General features: G+C 49.7%; 1 protein-coding gene across 1 annotated transcript in view; it reads left to right on the forward strand.

Annotated features, from left to right (window-relative positions):
- Positions 1-17,458, forward strand: part of pnpla6 (patatin-like phospholipase domain containing 6) — a 199,900-nt gene that overhangs the window by 82,818 nt on the left and 99,624 nt on the right. The window contains exon 13 of the mRNA XM_078235102.1: positions 9,064-9,532. Within this exon, the coding sequence (XP_078091228.1) occupies positions 9,064-9,532 (469 nt within the window). The remainder of the gene's footprint in view (positions 1-9,063; positions 9,533-17,458) is intronic.

Here is a 17,458-nt window from a genome sequence, read left to right on the forward strand (position 1 = left end):
GGTGCCAGGGACCCCGGTTCGATTCCCGGCCTGGGTCACTGTGCAGTGATTAGCACCGCTGCCTCTCGGTGCCAGGGACCCGGGTTCGATTCCCGGCCTTGGTCACTGTGCAGTGGTTAGCACTGCTGCCTCTCGGCGCCAGGGACCCGGGTTCGATTCCCGGCCTGGGTCACTGTCTGTGCGGAGTCTGCACGTTCTCCCCGTGTCTGCGTGGGTTTCCTCCAGGTGCTCCAGTTTCCTACCACAGTCTGAAAGACATGTTGGTTAGGTGCATTGGCCGTGCTAAATTCTCCATGCTCCAGGGACCTGGGTTCGATTCCCGGCTTGGGTGACAGTCTGTGTGGAGTCTGCACGTTCTCCCCGTGTCTGCGTGGGTTTCCTCCAGGTGCGCCAGTTTCCTACCACAGTCTGAAAGACATGTTGGTTAGGTGCATTGGCCGTGCTAAATTCTCCATGCTCCAGGGACCTGGGTTCGATTCCCGGCTTGGGTCACTGTCTGTGTGGAGTCTGCACGTTCTCCCCGTGTCTGCGTGGGTTTCCTCCGGGTGCTCCGGTTTCCTCCCCCAGTCCAAAGATGTGCAGGTTAGGTTGATTGGCCGTGCTAAAATTGCCCCTTAGTATCCTAAGATGCGTAGGTTAGAGGGATTAGCGGATAAATGTGTAGGGATATGGGGGTAAGGCCTGGGTGGGATTGTGGTTGGTGCAGACTCGATGGGCCAGATGGCCTCTTTCTGCACTGTAGGGTTTCTATGTGAAGTGGTTAAAGGCTGGTGCGCAGTGCTGCGGACCCACCTACAGGTGTCAGTGTCGCACTGCCAGGAGAAGGCCATTATCTCGGGCTTTCTAACACACGTTCCTGACTACGGTGCCCCTTCGGAAAGCAGCCTGGGCAGATTTCCTGATGCCACCCATTCTGGATAAAACGCTCACGCCCCACATCGCATGTCTGACCTCCAGAGTCCTGTGCTGAAGCAGATTGTTCACACATGGCCCTGCGACTCCACGTCCCCTCCATCACCAAGATCGCCCCCTTCCACCTCCACCGTGTCCCCTGTCCCCAGCTCGTCAGCTGCTCAAACCCTTCATTTCAGTCTTTGTTACTCGGAGCCCCATCTATCGCGAGGCTCTTGTGGCCGACTTGTCAGCTTGAACCACAAAACATAGGAGCAGAATGAGGCCACTCGGCCCATCGAGTCTGCTCCACCATTCAATCATGGCTGATATTTTTCTCATCCCCATTCTCCTGCCTTTTCCCCATAACCCCTCATCCCCCTATTAATCAAGAACCTATCTATCTCTGTCTTAAAGACACTCAATGACCCGGCCTCCACAGCCTTCTGCGGCAAAGAGTTTCACAGATTCACCACTCTCTGGCTGAAGAAATTCCTCCTCATCTCTGTTTTAAAGGATCGTCCCTTTAGCCTGAGGTTGTGCCTCTGGTTCTAGTTTTTCCTACTAGTGGAAACATCCTCTCCACGTCCGCTCTATCCAGGCCTCGCAGTATCCTGTAAGTTTCAATAAGATCCCCCCCTCATCCTTCTAAACTCCGATGAGTACATACCCAGAGTCCTCAACCGTTCCTCATACGACAAGCTCTTCATTCCAGGGATCATTCTTGTGAACCTCCTCTGGACTCTTTCCAAGGCCAGCACATCCTTCCTTAGATACAGGGCCCAAAACTGCTCACAATGCTCCAAATGGGGTCTGACCAGAGCTCCTCTCCTGGCTGCCAGAACCCCCTCTGGCCCATCACTCCTGTGCTTGCTGCCCTGCTTTAGCTCCCGGTCTGGCTGCGCCACGATCTCTTCCCCCAGCCGCTGCTCTCTCTCTCTCTCTAATCACCGTCAGCTCTGTAACCCTCAGCGACCTCTGCACTCCACAAATCCTAGTCTGTTCTACATCCTGTTATGTATGTTGGGGTGTGGCCCCTTTAAGGCAGTGGGGTGAGGTGGCCCTGGGTGTGGGGTGAGCTGACCAGGAACTGCCCAGAGTGGACAGTCCACGTTTGGAGTGTGGAGTGAGTAGACTGAATAAAGATGTGTTCATAAAATCTAGGAGCAGAATTAGACCATTCGGCCCATCGAGTTCGCTCCGCCATTCGATCCTGGCTGATATGCTCCTCATCCCCATTTTCCTGCCTTCTCCCCCTTCAACCCATTACCAATTAAAAGTCTGTCTAACTCCTCAAATTTACTCACTGTCCCAGCGTCCACCGCACTTTGGGGTAGCGAATTCCACAGATTCACAACCCTTTGGGAGAAGTAGTTTCTCCTCAACTCTGTTTTAAATTTGTTACCCCTTATCCTCAGACTATGACCTCTCGCCCAAGAATGCCCCACAAGAGGAAGCATCCGCTCCACGTCTACTTTATCCATATCTTTCCTCATCTTGTAGACCTCAATTTGATCTCCCCTCATTCTTCTAAATTCCCGGTGACGCCTGTTCCCTGACACCTGGCTGTAGAGAGCTCTCGAGGGTACCTCTCAGTACTAAAGAATTCAACACCTGCTTAATGTCAATCACTGCGACTATGCCTTCTGTTACTGAGACCATAAACTCCGGAATTCCTTCATTCAACCCCACTGCGTCCCCTTTGAATTCGCTCTTTATAACATCTCACTTGTCCTCATCCCTCCCTGCAGGTCTTTGTGTCAAATATGTAATGCTGCTTTATGAAATTCCAGAAGGAGATTCCCATTGAAACATACGAGGTCCTGAGGGGACTTGACAGGGTGGATGCCAGGAGGCTATTACCCTTCGTGGGGTAGACTTTAAAGGGGATGGGGGGGGGGCACACGGCTTAACAATTAGATGTCTCGTTTTTAAGATGGAAATCCAGGGTCGTGAGTGTAGCCCAGTCCATCACGCAAACCAGCCTCCCATCCATTGACTCTGTCTACACTCCCCGCTGCCTCGGCAAAGCAGCCAGCATAATTAAGGACCCCACACACCCGGACATTCTCTCTTCCACCTTCCGTCGGGTAAAAGATACAAAAGTCTGAGGTCACGTACCAACCGACTCAAGAACAGCCTCTTCCCTGCTGCCGTCAGACTTTTGAATGGACCTACCCTGCATTAAGTTGATCTTTCTCTACACCCTAGCTATGATCCTAGTTTTGAGGGGCACGGGCAGAGTAGATAGTCAGAAGCTTTTTCCCAGGGTGGAAGAGTCAATTACTCGGGGGCACAGGTTTAAGGTGCGAGGGGCAAGGTGTTTAAGGGAGATGTATGAGGCAAGGTTTTTACGCAGAGGATGGTGGGTGCCTGGAACTCGCTGCCGGGGGAGGTTCAACACCAGCCCCCCCCCCCCCCCCACCCCCACTTCAACACAGGTTAGCATGGTCAATGCACCCTAACCAGCACGCCTTTCAGACTGTGGGAGGAAACCGGAGCACCCGGAGGAAACCCACGCAGACACGGGGAGAATGTGCAAACTCCACACAGACAGTGACCCGAGCCAGAAATCGAACCCTGGCTCCTGGCGCTGTGAGGCTGCAGTGCTAACCACTGTGCCACCCCATGGACATGCCCGTTATATGTTTAAAAGTAATGCCCTCTTTAGTCATGTTTGCCTCCCTGTGGGGTACATTTTTGCTTGCTGGTCCATAGTAAATGTTCCCCTGAGTGAGGATCCTCACTTGGTTCTTTTGTCCTCTGATGCTTCAGCTTTGCAAAGAGCTATCTAGATCAAAAAGATTCAGTTACCGAGTACATGCCGAGCTTCAGATAGATGCAATATCCACAGCTCATATTACGAAGCTTTTGCATTGTAAATACATTTGTCTTTTACTGACTTGCATTGATGTATATTTAGATCGATGACCCAGGTGATAGTTTGTTGCATAAGGTTAAATCTCACGGGATCCAGGGTGAGGTAGCCAATTGGATACAAAATTGGCTTCTTGACAGGATAAACACAGTAAGAAGTTTAACAACACCAGGTTAAAGTCCCACATCATTCTTGACAGGAGCCAGAGGGTTGTTTTTCAAACTGAGGCCTGTGACCAGCAGTGTGCCTCAGGGATCAGTGCTGCGTCCACTGTTATTTGTCATTTATATTAATGATTTGGATGAGAATTTAGGAGGAATGGTTAGTAGGTTTGCAGATGACACAAGATTGGTGGCATGGTGGACAGTGAAGAAGGTTATCTAGGATTGTAACAGGATCTTGATCAATTGGGCCAGTGGGCTGATGAATGGCAGATGGAGTTTAATTTAGATAAATGCGAGGTGATGCATTTTGGTAGGTCGAATGGTAGGGCGTTGGGGAGAGTTATAGAACAGAGATGTGGGGTACAGGTTCACAGCTCCTTGAAAGTGGAGTCACAGGTGGACAGAGTGGTGAAGAAGGCATTCGGCATGCTCGGTTTCATCGGTCAGAACATTAAAAACAGGAGTTGGGATGTCTTGTTGAAGTTGTACAAAACATTGGTCAGGCCACACTTGGAATACTGTGTACAGTTCTGGTCACCCTATTATAGAAATGATAGTATTAAACAAGAAAGAGTGCAGAAAATATTTACTAGGATGTTACCGGGACTTGATGGATTGAGTTATAAGGAGAGATTGGATAGACTGGGACTTCTTTCCCTGGAGTGTAGGAGACTTAGGAGTGATCTTATAGAGGTCTATAAAATAATGAGGGGCATAGACAAGGTAGATAGTCAATATCTTTTCCCAAAGGTAGGGGGGTCTAAAACTAGAGGGCATAGGTTTAAGGTGAGAGGGGAGAGATACTAAAGTGTCCAGAGGGGCAATGTTTTCACATTGAGGGTGGTGAGTGTCTGAAACAAGCTGCCAGAGGTCGGTACAGTTTTGTCTTTTAAAAAACATTTGTACAGTTACATTAGTACGATGGGTATTGAGGGATATGGGCCAAATGTGGGCAATTGGGACTAGATTAGTGGTTTTAAAAAAAAGGGTGGCATGGACAAGTTGGGCTGAAGGGTCTGTTTCCATGTTGTAAACTTCTATGACTCTGATGAGTTGGGGTTGTCGGGGGGATTGGGGGGAATTCATACAGATTATTGTCACCTTTACAAAGGAGAATAAAAGGTCAGAATTTTGGGGAATTGGCAGTCGGGCTGTTGCTCTGCTCCTTAGAGCTTCCCTTTATCGGGAGCCCCGACTTCCTGACTTGGGTCAAGTCGGAAAGTGTACAATGGAGCTGTTCAGGAATCCTCTTGGTCGAGTACAGTGGAGTTGGGTGAAGGGAAGCCCCTTCTTATGGCGATTGGGGTGGCTGTTTGGGGTTGGAGGAAGAGAAGGGTGGCCAATGGGAAGAGTGGGGGAGGTGTGGGGAGCAGTGTGGGGGGGCAGTGGGTGGCCAATGGAAAGTGAGGTGTGTGGGGGAAGAGATCGTGGTTCAGTTGGGGGAGTGGGGTCAGTGCTATAGTTACCCAGCTCTCAGTGGACATGCCAATGGGCACAGTGGTGTTTACTAGTGTGCTGGGGGCTCATCCCAAAACGTCAAGTGGCCACTCAATCCTGCCAAGGCAGGAACTGAGAGAGTTATTTGTGAAACTGTTCACGGCAGACTGTGCGATAACAGAGAGGGAACTTCAAGTGCTGATCTCTCTCCAATGCACAGCAACTGAAAAATAGCAGGAATATTGTAATGGAAGCAAGTGGTAACCTGGGTGAACCCATCGTGTTTCTGTCGCTAGTGTTGAACCTGCCAAGGTTCTGTGAAGCCGCCCTCAATTTATTTCCCGGTTAAAATTAAATCATTCAGGATTCAGCCATAGGTCACAGATTTATCTCCAAGTTCAAAACCCCTTTCAGAGCCTGGAGCGCACTGTCTACAGTGACACTCCCAGGGCAGTAGCACGGGAGTGCTGCACTGTCAGGGTGACACTCCCAGGGCAGTAGCAGGGGAGTGCTGCACTGTCGGGGTGACACTCCCAGGGCAGTAGCAGGGGAGTGCTGCACTGTCGGGGTGACACTCCCAGGGCAGTAGCAGGGGAGTGCTGCACTGTCGGGGTGACACTCCCAGTGCGGTAGCAGGGGAGTGCTGCACTGTCGGGGTGACACTCCCAGTGCAGTAGCAGGGGAGTGCTGCACTGTCGGGGTGACACTCCCAGTGCGGTAGCAGGGGAGTGCTGCACTGTCGGGGTGACGCTGTCCGGGTGAATTCCTTCCTAACGATTGTGTGTTTAATTTCTACATGAATAAAGCAATGTAATTATATTCCAGGTGTTGGCAGATAAGTGCGAGAGTCGGCAAATGGAGAAACAGTGCAGTGTTTGTAGATTGTGGCTAACCTAGACTTAGTCTACTGTGATGTAAATATGCCCCAAACCTCCATAAATGCTATGTGTATCACATCCAAACCCCAGGGATATCTGAATACCCAAACGCAGGCAGCCCCAACCTAGGCTTTCTGAAAAAGGTCTCTGGACCTGTACAAAGTTTATCCCTTCAACTCTTCCATGTTTGGAAACTATCTGACCAATCTATTTAGTTTAGACCTGCCTTGTTTGACTTGTTAGTTCCAGTTTATTGTTCAGGATAACTTATTTTTTAACTGGTTTAGTTGTCTCGGTTTTATGAGCTCTGACTTCCTCCCAAAGTTTTTGTTGCTAAAATAGGGAACTGAAAGATATATTCCCCCCGCCCTCCCAAAAAAAAACTTCAAAGGCTTCAAAACAATCAAAAAAGAAATACTGCAACTTTGGCTGAGTGGTAACACTCCCTCGTGGGTTTCCAGGACAACTCTCAACACTTAGGGCGGCACGGTGGTTAGCACTGCTGCCTCACAGCGCCAGGGACCCAGGTTCGATTCCCGGCTTGGGTCACTGTCTGTGTGGAGTCTGCACGTTCTCCCCGTGTCTGCGTGGGTTTCCTCCGCGTGCTCCGGTTTCCTCCCACAGTCCAAAGATGTGCGGTTTAGGTGGATTTGCTGTGCTAAATTGCCCCTTAGCGTCAGGGGGACTAGCTCGGGTACATGCATGGGAATAGGGCCTGGGTGGGATTGTGGTCGGTACAGACCCGATGGGCCAAATGGCCTCCTTCTGCACTGTAGGGATTCTATGATGCTAAATTCTCCCTCGGTGCACCCAAACAGGCGCCAAAGTGTGGCGACTCGGGGAATTTCACAGTAACTTCATTGCAGTGTTAATGTCAGCCTACTTGTGACACTAATGAATAAACTTGAGGCTGTTATCCGGTTTGAGCTTCCATGCCCGTACCAACAGAGTGCAGCATTGCCTGAGGTGCAGTGACGCGATGTTAAGGGAATCATAGAATCCTACAGTGCAGAAAGAGGCCATTCGGCCCATCAAGTCTGCACCGACCACAATCCCACCTAGGCCCTACCCCCATATCCCTACATATTTACCCACTAATCCCTCTAACCTATGCATCCCGGGACACTAAGGGGCAATTTAGAATGGCCAATCAACCTAACCCGCACATCTTTGGACTGTGGGAGGAAACCGGAGCTCCCAGAGGAAACCCACGCAGACATGGGGAGAATGTGCAAACTCCACACAGACAGTGACCCAAGCCGGGAATCGAACCCAGGTCCCTGGAGCTGTGAAGCAGCAGTGCTAACCACTGTGCTACCGTGCCGCCCGAAGGGAGGCCTCAGCTGCCCCAACAGAAGGAGGGGGAAAGATTCCGTGGCATTATTTGAGGAGGGGCAGGGCAGTTCCGCCCAGTTGACCTGGACAACATCATCATTCCGCCAGTCTCTCTCAAATTGCCCAGCTTGCTTCATTTCCCTCCATTACGATGTTTCAAAAGAACCGGATTGGGTTTTGTATATCCCGAGGACATGCAAACTATACAAATGCCCATGTTTCCCATAAGTGATTTGTCAATCTTAGATGTCTACCGCAAGCTGGTTTTTAATCACTTACCCTCATAATTACCCCCCCCCCAAACACGCCAACCCCATTGGACACCCAATTCTAAATCTTGTAGCCACAGGGTCAAACTGTTAAAGTACAACCCTGTAAGGTCAAGTAAAATGGGAAAGCTGTGCCAATTTGATCAGTATCCAATTCATAGAATCATGGAATCCCTACAGTGCAGAAGGAGGCCGTTCAGCCCATCGCGTCTGCACCGACCACAATCCCACCCAGACCCTATCACTGGAACTCTACTTATTTACCCTGCTAATCTCCCTGACACTAGGGAGAATTTAGCACGGCCAAATCAACCTAACCAGCACATCTTTCGGACTGTGGGAGGAAACCGGAGCACCCCGGGGAAAACCCACGCAGACACGGGTAGAACGTGCAACCTCCACACAGACAGTGATCTGAGGCTGGAATTGAACCCGGGCCCCTGGCGCTGTGAGACAGCAGTGCTAACCATTGCGCCACCGTGCTGCCAATTCTGCAAACTTAATTTTTTTAAATTCTTGCAAGGAATGTGGGCAATATTTTTTGCCCATCCCTAATTGCCCTTGAACTGAGTGCCTCATCTGGCCATTTCAGAGGGTGGTTAAGAGTCAACTGCATTGCTGTGGGTCTGGAGTCACATGTAGGCCAGACCGGGTGAGGGCGGCAGATTTCCTTCCCCAAGAGGGCATCAGTGAACCAGATGGGCTTTACGATGATCGGTGATAATTGTCATGGTCACCCTCACTGAGACTAGCTTTCAATTCCAGATTTTTATTAACTGAATTTAAATTCCACCAGCTGCCGTGGTGGGGTTTGAACCCGTGTCCCCCAGAGCCTGGGGCCTCTAGATTATGAGCTCAGTGACAGTGCCGTTAGTCGGTTCCACGCTGGTAGGCGAAGCTCAAACTAGGATATGGCTCCTTTCCTTAATGGGGGGAGTTTATTGACTTTGTTCGCAATCAAACACTACTCCAACACCCTCACCCCCACCAGTGTCCCAGCTATCCCCATTTATAGATGTACACTGAGTCTGGGCCTCTGGATTACTAGTCCAGTGATGTTACCACTGTCTCCCCTCTAATTTCCCAGGTTTGTGTCTGTCAACTGGAGCTCTTTATTTTTGAAAATGAAGGTTGTGGAATACCAACTTTCGCCTCTCGCGATGATAGATAGCCGAATGTCAAGTTCACCTGTGACATTGTCTTTTCTGAAGGTGTGCCGATGGACCCGGCTTTAAAGGAGCCTCCTGACTTCCAGTACGTAGCAATCATGAGACCAGCGCCCCAGTTTAATGACGCACTTAGCTCAGGGCACAAGGCAATTGTGAAGTGGCGTTCCATACTGAAGGGAGAGCAGTCCAGGACAGCGAAGGTGTTACACAGTCAGGACGGAACGTCAGGCCAGGAAAAGTCAAAAACAGAGGATCAAACAGGAGAGGAAATGGGCAGAAGGAGAAACTCATTTAAGCGCGTCTCAATTGCTCCAGAACAGTCGTTCATTATTGAATCAACTCACCGTCCTCCAGTTACTCGTTCTGATAGCACGGAAGGAAGTATACTACCTCAGCCTGAGCAAGAGAAGGAGACTGATATAAAACCCAATAATGAAGCCCAGTTGGTGGCAGTAGGTCAGTATTTGCTGAATGGATTTGCCCGGGAAAGCTTTCAGGGAAAATGTGGATTGTTGTACTCGAAACAAACAAACGCTTTCAGGTACAAATAACCCATTTCTTACAGAGCATGGGCCACCCCCAGAGGAAAATTGTTCAGTCCCCCGCAAGGTGTAGGTTCAGGAGCATGAAGTCCAGTAACTTTCTAAAGCAGAGAGCTGAGAGTGTGTAGGGTAAGAGTATACGGTGCAGCAGTGGACACGACATCACCTCCTGCTCACCAAAGGCCTGGTGGATGGAGGCAGCACAGTGGGTGACTCTCTACTCCAGAACGCCAGCTCCTGGCCTTGTCTGAGCTGCGTTGCCCCAGTCGAGTAACGCTGCAATTGATTGGGAGAAATCTCACTCTGTCCCCTTGCCAAGTTATCACCACCTTCAGCTTGATGTGAAGGGACACTGCCTTCGGAATCGGACCCCCCCCCCACACACTGAGACAGGGATTAGGAGCTGTGACTTAGTGAGGGATGGGGTCTGAGGGGGGTGGGTGGATGGCTGTCGAACCCAAGGCCAGGTAGTTCCTAACCAGGACAAAGGTGCCTCTGGTAACTCCCATTGTGGCTGGGTGTGAAGCCAACCTGGCTGAGACCAGGCAAGTCCTCACTCTGTGCCAATAACACAGAAATGGAAATATCAAAAGGGACAAGCTTTTTTATTGACCATGTCTGCCTGTCCTGTCTGTCCGTCTTTGTGTGTGTGATATCTGTCTGTCCTGTGTGTGTGTGTGACATCTGTCTGTCCTGTGTGTGACATCTGTCTGTCCTGTGTGTGTGTGACATCTGTCTGTCCTGTGTGTGTGTGATATCTGTCTGTCCTGTGTGTGTGTGTGTGACATCTGTCTGTCCTGTGTGTGTGTGTGTGACATCTGTCTGTCCTGTGTGTGTGTGTGTGACATCTGTCTGTCCTGTGTGTGTGTGTGTGACATCTGTCTGTCCTGTGTGTGTGTGTGTGACATCTGTCTGTCCTGTGTGTGTGTGTGTGACATCTGTCTGTCCTGTGTGTGTGTGTGTGTGTGACATCTGTCTGTCCTGTGTGTGTGTGTGACATCTGTCTGTCCTGTGTGTGTGTGTGTGACATCTGTCTGTCCTGTGTGTGTGTGACATCTGTCTGTCCTGTGTGTGTGTGTGTGACATCTGTCTGTCCTGTGTGTGTGTGTGTGACATCTGTCTGTCCTGTGTGTGTGTGACATCTGTCTGTCCTGTGTGTGTGTGTGTGACATCTGTCTGTCCTGTGTGTGTGTGACATCTGTCTGTCCTGTGTGTGTGTGTGTGACATCTGTCTGTCCTGTGTGTGTGTGTGTGACATCTGTCTGTCCTGTGTGTGTGACATCTGTCTGTCCTGTGTGACATATCTGTCTGTCCTGTGTGAGATATCTGTCTGTCCTGTGTGAGATATCTGTCTGTCCTGTGTGAGATATCTGTCTGTCCTGTGTGAGATATCTGTCTGTCCTGTGAGATATCTGTCTGTCCTGTGTGAGATATCTGTCTGTCCTGTGTGAGATATCTGTCTGTCCTGTGTGAGATATCTGTCTGTCCTGTGTGAGATGTCTGTCTGTCCTGTGTGAGATGTCTGTCTGTCCTGTGTGAGATGTCTGTCTGTCCTGTGTGAGATGTCTGTCTGTCCTGTGTGAGATGTCTGTCTGTCCTGTGTGAGATACCGGTCTGTCCTGTGTGAGATACCTGTCTGTCCTGTGTGAGATACCTGTCTGTCCTGTGTGTGATACCTGTCTGTCCTGTGTGTGATACCTGTCTGTCGTGTGTGTGTGTGTGATATCTGTCTTTCCTGTGTGTGTGTGATATCTGTCTGTCCTGTGTGTGTGACATCTGTCTGTCCTGTCTGTGTGTGTGTGACATCTGTCTGTCCTGTCTGTGTGTGTGTGACATCTGTCTGTCCTGTGTGTGTGTGTGTGTGTGTGACATCTGTCTGTCCTGTGTATGTGACATCTGTCTGTCCTGTGTGTGTGACATCTGTCTGTCCTCTGTGTGTGTGTGTGTGACATCTGTCTGTCCTGTGTGTGTGTGTGACATCTGTCTGTCCTGTGTGTGTGTGTGTGTGACATCTGTCTGTCCTGTGTGTGTGTGTGTGTGACATCTGTCTGTCCTGTGTGTGTGTGTGACATCTGTCTGTCCTGTGTGTGTGTGTGAGACATCTGTCTGTCCTGTGTGTGTGTGACATCTGTCTGTCCTGTGTGTGTGACATCTGTCTGTCCTGTGTGTGACATCTGTCTGTCCTGTGTGTGATATCTGTCTGTCCTGTGTGTGATATCTGTCTTTCCTGTGTGTGATATCTGTCTGTCCTGTGTGTGTGTGTGACATCTGTCTGTCCTGTGTGTGTGAGAGACATCTGTCTGTCCTGTGTGTGTGTGAGAGATATCTGTCTGTCCTGTGTGAGATATCTGTCTGTCCTGTGTGAGATATCTGTCTGTCCTGTGTGAGATATCTGTCTGTCCTGTGTGAGATATCTGTCTGTCCTGTGTGAGATATCTGTCTGTCCTGTGTGAGATACCTGTCTGTCCTGTGTGAGATACCTGTCTGTCCTGTGTGAGATACCTGTCTGTCCTGTGTGAGATACCTGTCTGTCCTGTGTGAGATACCTGTCTGTCCTGTGTGAGATACCTGTCTGTCCTGTGTGAGATACCTGTCTGTCCTGTGTGTGATACCTGTCTTTCCTGTGTGTGATACCTGTCTTTCCTGTGTGTGTGAGATATCTGTCTGTCCTGTGTGTGTGATATCTGTCTGTCCTGTGTGTGTGTGTGTGTGTGATATCTGTCTGTCCTGTGTGTGTGACATCTGTCTGTCCTGTGTGTGTGTGTGACATCTGTCTGTCCTGTGTGTGTGTGTGACATCTGTCTGTCCTGTGTGTGTGTGTGACATCTGTCTGTCCTGTGTGTGTGTGTGTGACATCTGTCTGTCCTGTGTGTGTGTGACATCTGTCTGTCCTGTGTGTGTGTGAGATATCTGTCTGTCCTGTGTGAGATATCTGTCTGTCCTGTGTGAGATATCTGTCTGTCCTGTGTGAGATATCTGTCTGTCCTGTGTGAGATATCTGTCTGTCCTGTGTGAGATATCTGTCTGTCCTGTGTGAGATATCTGTCTGTCCTGTGTGAGATATCTGTCTGTCCTGTGTGAGATATCTGTCTGTCCTGTGTGAGATATCTGTCTGTCCTGTGTGAGATATCTGTCTGTCCTGTGTGAGATATCTGTCTGTCCTGTGTGAGATATCTGTCTGTCCTGTGTGAGATATCTGTCTGTCCTGTGTGAGATATCTGTCTGTCCTGTGTGAGATATCTGTCTGTCCTGTGTGAGATATCTGTCTGTCCTGTGAGATATCTGTCTGTCCTGTGAGATATCTGTCTGTCCTGTGTGAGATACCTGTCTGTCCTGTGTGAGATACCTGTCTGTCCTGTGTGAGATACCTGTCTGTCCTGTGTGAGATACCTGTCTGTCCTGTGTGAGATACCTGTCTGTCCTGTGTGAGATCCTGTCGGTCCTGTGTGAGATCCTGTCGGTCCTGTGTGAGATCCTGTCGGTCCTGTGTGAGATACCTGTCTGTCCTGTGTGAGATACCTGTCTGTCCTGTGTGAGATACCGGTCTGTCCTGTGTGAGATACCTGTCTGTCCTGTGTGAGATACCTGTCTGTCCTGTGTGAGATACCTGTCTGTCCTGTGTGAGATACTTGTCTGTCCTGTGTGAGATACCTGTCTGTCCTGTGTGAGATACCTGTCTGTCCTGTGTGAGATACCTGTCTGTCCTGTGTGAGATACCTGTCTGTCCTGTGTGTGTGTGTGATACCTGTCTGTCCTGTGTGTGTGTGACATCTGTCTGTCCTGTGTGACATCTGTCTGTCCTGTGTGACATCTGTCTGTCCTGTGTGACATCTGTCTGTCCTGTGTGACATCTGTCTGTCCTGTGTGACATCTGTCTGTCCTGTGTGACATCTGTCTGTCCTGTGTGACATCTGTCTGTCCTGTGTGACATCTGTCTGTCCTGTGTGACATCTGTCTGTCCTGTGTGACATCTGTCTGTCCTGTGTGACATCTGTCTGTCCTGTGTGACATCTGTCTGTCCTGTGTGACATCTGTCTGTCCTGTGTGTGTGTGTGTGACATCTGTCTGTCCTGTGTGTGTGTGTGTGTGACATCTGTCTGTCCTGTGTGTGTGTGTGTGACATCTGTCTGTCTGTGTGTGTGTGTGACATCTGTCTGTCCTGTGTGTGTGTGTGTGACATCTGTCTGTCCTGTGTGTGTGTGTGTGACATCTCTGTCCTGTGTGTGTGTGAGAGATATCTGTCTGTCCTGTGTGAGATATCTGTCTGTCCTGTGTGAGATATCTGTCTGTCCTGTGTGAGATATCTGTCTGTCCTGTGTGAGATACCTGTCTGTCCTGTGTGAGATACCTGTCTGTCCTGTGTGAGATACCTGTCTGTCCTGTGTGAGATACCTGTCTGTCCTGTGTGAGATACCTGTCTGTCCTGTGTGAGATACCTGTCTGTCCTGTGTGAGATACCTGTCTGTCCTGTGTGAGATACCTGTCTGTCCTGTGTGAGAGTGACATCTGTCTGTCCTGTGTGTGATATCTGTCTGTCCTGTGTGTGATATCTGTCTGTCCTGTGTGTGATATCTGTCTTTCCTGTGTGTGATATCTGTCTGTCCTGTGTGTGTGTGTGTGACATCTGTCTGTCCTGTGTGTGTGAGAGACATCTGTCTGTCCTGTGTGTGTGTGAGAGATATCTGTCTGTCCTGTGTGAGATATCTGTCTGTCCTGTGTGAGATATCTGTCTGTCCTGTGTGAGATACCTGTCTGTCCTGTGTGAGATACCTGTCTGTCCTGTGTGAGATACCTGTCTGTCCTGTGTGAGATACCTGTCTGTCCTGTGTGAGATACCTGTCTGTCCTGTGTGAGATACCTGTCTGTCCTGTGTGAGATACCTGTCTGTCCTGTGTGAGATACCTGTCTGTCCTGTGTGAGATACCTGTCTGTCCTGTGTGTGATACCTGTCTTTCCTGTGTGTGATACCTGTCTTTCCTGTGTGTGAGATATCTGTCTGTCCTGTGTGTGTGATATCTGTCTGTCCTGTGTGTGTGTGTGTGTGTGTGTGTGATATCTGTCTGTCCTGTGTGTGTGACATCTGTCTGTCCTGTGTGTGTGTGTGACATCTGTCTGTCCTGTGTGTGTGTGTGACATCTGTCTGTCCTGTGTGTGTGTGACATCTGTCTGTCCTGTGTGTGTGTGAGATATCTGTCTGTCCTGTGTGAGATATCTGTCTGTCCTGTGTGAGATATCTGTCTGTCCTGTGTGAGATATCTGTCTGTCCTGTGTGAGATATCTGTCTGTCCTGTGTGAGATATCTGTCTGTCCTGTGTGAGATATCTGTCTGTCCTGTGTGAGATATCTGTCTGTCCTGTGTGAGATATCTGTCTGTCCTGTGTGAGATATCTGTCTGTCCTGTGTGAGATATCTGTCTGTCCTGTGTGAGATATCTGTCTGTCCTGTGTGAGATATCTGTCTGTCCTGTGTGAGATATGTCTGTCCTGTGTGAGATATCTGTCTGTCCTGTGTGAGATATCTGTCTGTCCTGTGAGATATCTGTCTGTCCTGTGAGATATCTGTCTGTCGTGTGAGATACCAGTCTGTCCTGTGTGAGATACCTGTCTGTCCTGTGTGAGATACCTGTCTGTCCTGTGTGAGATACCTGTCTGTCCTGTGTGAGATACCTGTCTGTCCTGTGTGAGATACTGTCTGTCCTGTGTGAGATCCTGTCGGTCCTGTGTGAGATCCTGTCGGTCCTGTGTGAGATACCTGTCGGTCCTGTGTGAGATACCTGTCTGTCCTGTGTGAGATACCTGTCTGTCCTGTGTGAGATACCTGTCTGTCCTGTGTGAGATACCTGTCTGTCCTGTGTGAGATACCTGTCTGTCCTGTGTGAGATACCTGTCTGTCCTGTGTGAGATACCTGTCTGTCCTGTGTGAGATACCTGTCTGTCCTGTGTGAGATACCTGTCTGTCCTGTGTGAGATACCTGTCTGTCCTGTGTGAGATACCTGTCTGTCCTGTGTGAGATACCTGTCTGTCCTGTGTGAGATACCTGTCTGTCCTGTGTGAGATACCTGTCTGTCCTGTGTGAGATACCTGTCTGTCCTGTGTGTGATACCTGTCTGTCCTGTGTGTGAGTGTGATATCTGTCTTTCCTGTGTGTGTGTGTGTGTGTGTGTGATATCTGTCTGTCCTGTGTGTGTGACATCTGTCTGTCCTGTGTGTGTGTGTGTGACATCTGTCTGTCCTGTGTGTGTGTGTGTGACATCTGTCTGTCCTGTGTGTGTGTGTGTGACATCTGTCTGTCCTGTGTGTGTGTGTGTGACATCTGTCTGTCCTGTGTGTGTGTGTGACATCTGTCTGTCCTGTGTGTGACATCTGTCTGTCCTGTGTGTGTGTGTGTGTGTGTGTGACATCTGTCTGTCCTGTGTGTGTGTGTGTGACATCTGTCTGTCCTCTGTGTGTGTGTGTGACATCTGTCTGTCCTGTGTGTGTGTGTGACATCTGTCTGTCCTGTGTGTGTGTGTGTGACATCTGTCTGTCCTGTGTGTGTGTGTGTGACATCTGTCTGTCCTGTGTGTGTGTGTGTGACATCTGTCTGTCCTGTGTGTGTGTGTGTGACATCTGTCTGTCCTGTGTGTGTGTGTGTGACATCTGTCTGTCCTGTGTGTGTGTGTGTGACATCTGTCTGTCCTGTGTGTGTGTGTGTGACATCTGTCTGTCCTGTGTGTGTGTGTGTGACATCTGTCTGTCCTGTGTGTGTGTGTGTGACATCTGTCTGTCCTGTGTGTGTGTGTGTGACATCTGTCTGTCCTGTGTGTGTGACATCTGTCTGTCCTGTGTGACATATCTGTCTGTCCTGTGTGAGATGTCTGTCTGTCCTGTGTGAGATGTCTGTCTGTCCTGTGTGAGATGTCTGTCTGTCCTGTGTGAGATGTCTGTCTGTCCTGTGTGAGATGTCTGTCTGTCCTGTGTGAGATGTCTGTCTGTCCTGTGTGAGATGTCTGTCTGTCCTGTGTGAGATGTCTGTCTGTCCTGTGTGAGATGTCTGTCTGTCCTGTGTGAGATGTCTGTCTGTCCTGTGTGAGATACCTGTCTGTCCTGTGTGAGATACCTGTCTGTCCTGTGTGTGATACCTGTCTGTCGTGTGTGTGTGTGTGTGATATCTGTCTTTCCTGTGTGTGTGTGATATCTGTCTGTCCTGTGTGTGTGACATCTGTCTGTCCTGTCTGTGTGTGTGTGACATCTGTCTGTCCTGTCTGTGTGTGTGTGACATCTGTCTGTCCTGTGTGTGTGTGTGTGTGACATCTGTCTGTCCTGTGTGTGTGTATGTGACATCTGTCTGTCCTGCTGTGTGTGTGTGTGTCTGTGTGTATCACTGCTTGTGTGAGCGACAGTGTCACTGTGTGTGTGTGTGTCACTTTGTGTGTGAGTGTGTGTGTCAGTGTGCATCATTGTGTGTGTGTGTGTGTGTGGGTCAGTGTGTATCACTCTGTGTGTGTGTGTGTCAGTGCGTGTCACTGTGTGTGTCAGTGTGTATCACTGTGTGTGTGTGTGTGTGTTTGTGTGTCAATGTGTATCACTGCGTGTGTGAGCGACAGTGTAACTGTGTGTGTGTGTGTGTGTGTCAGTGTGTATCAATGTGTGCGTGTAACTTTGTGTGTGAGTGTGTGTGTCAGTGTGCATCACTGTGTGTGTGTGTGGGTCAGTGTGTATCACTGTGTGTGTGTGTGTGGGTCAGTGTGTGTCACTGTGTGTGTCAGTATGTATCACTGTGTGTGTGTGTCAGTGTGTATCACTGTGTGTGTCACTGGGTGTGTGTGTGTGTCAGTGTGTATCACTGTGTGTGTGTGTGTCAGTGTGTATCACTGTGTGTGTGTGTATGTGTCAATGTGTATCACTGTGTGTGT

The sequence above is a fragment of the Mustelus asterias genome, chromosome 19, assembly GCF_964213995.1.
Source record: "Mustelus asterias chromosome 19, sMusAst1.hap1.1, whole genome shotgun sequence".
Classification (NCBI taxonomy): Eukaryota; Metazoa; Chordata; class Chondrichthyes; order Carcharhiniformes; family Triakidae; genus Mustelus; species Mustelus asterias.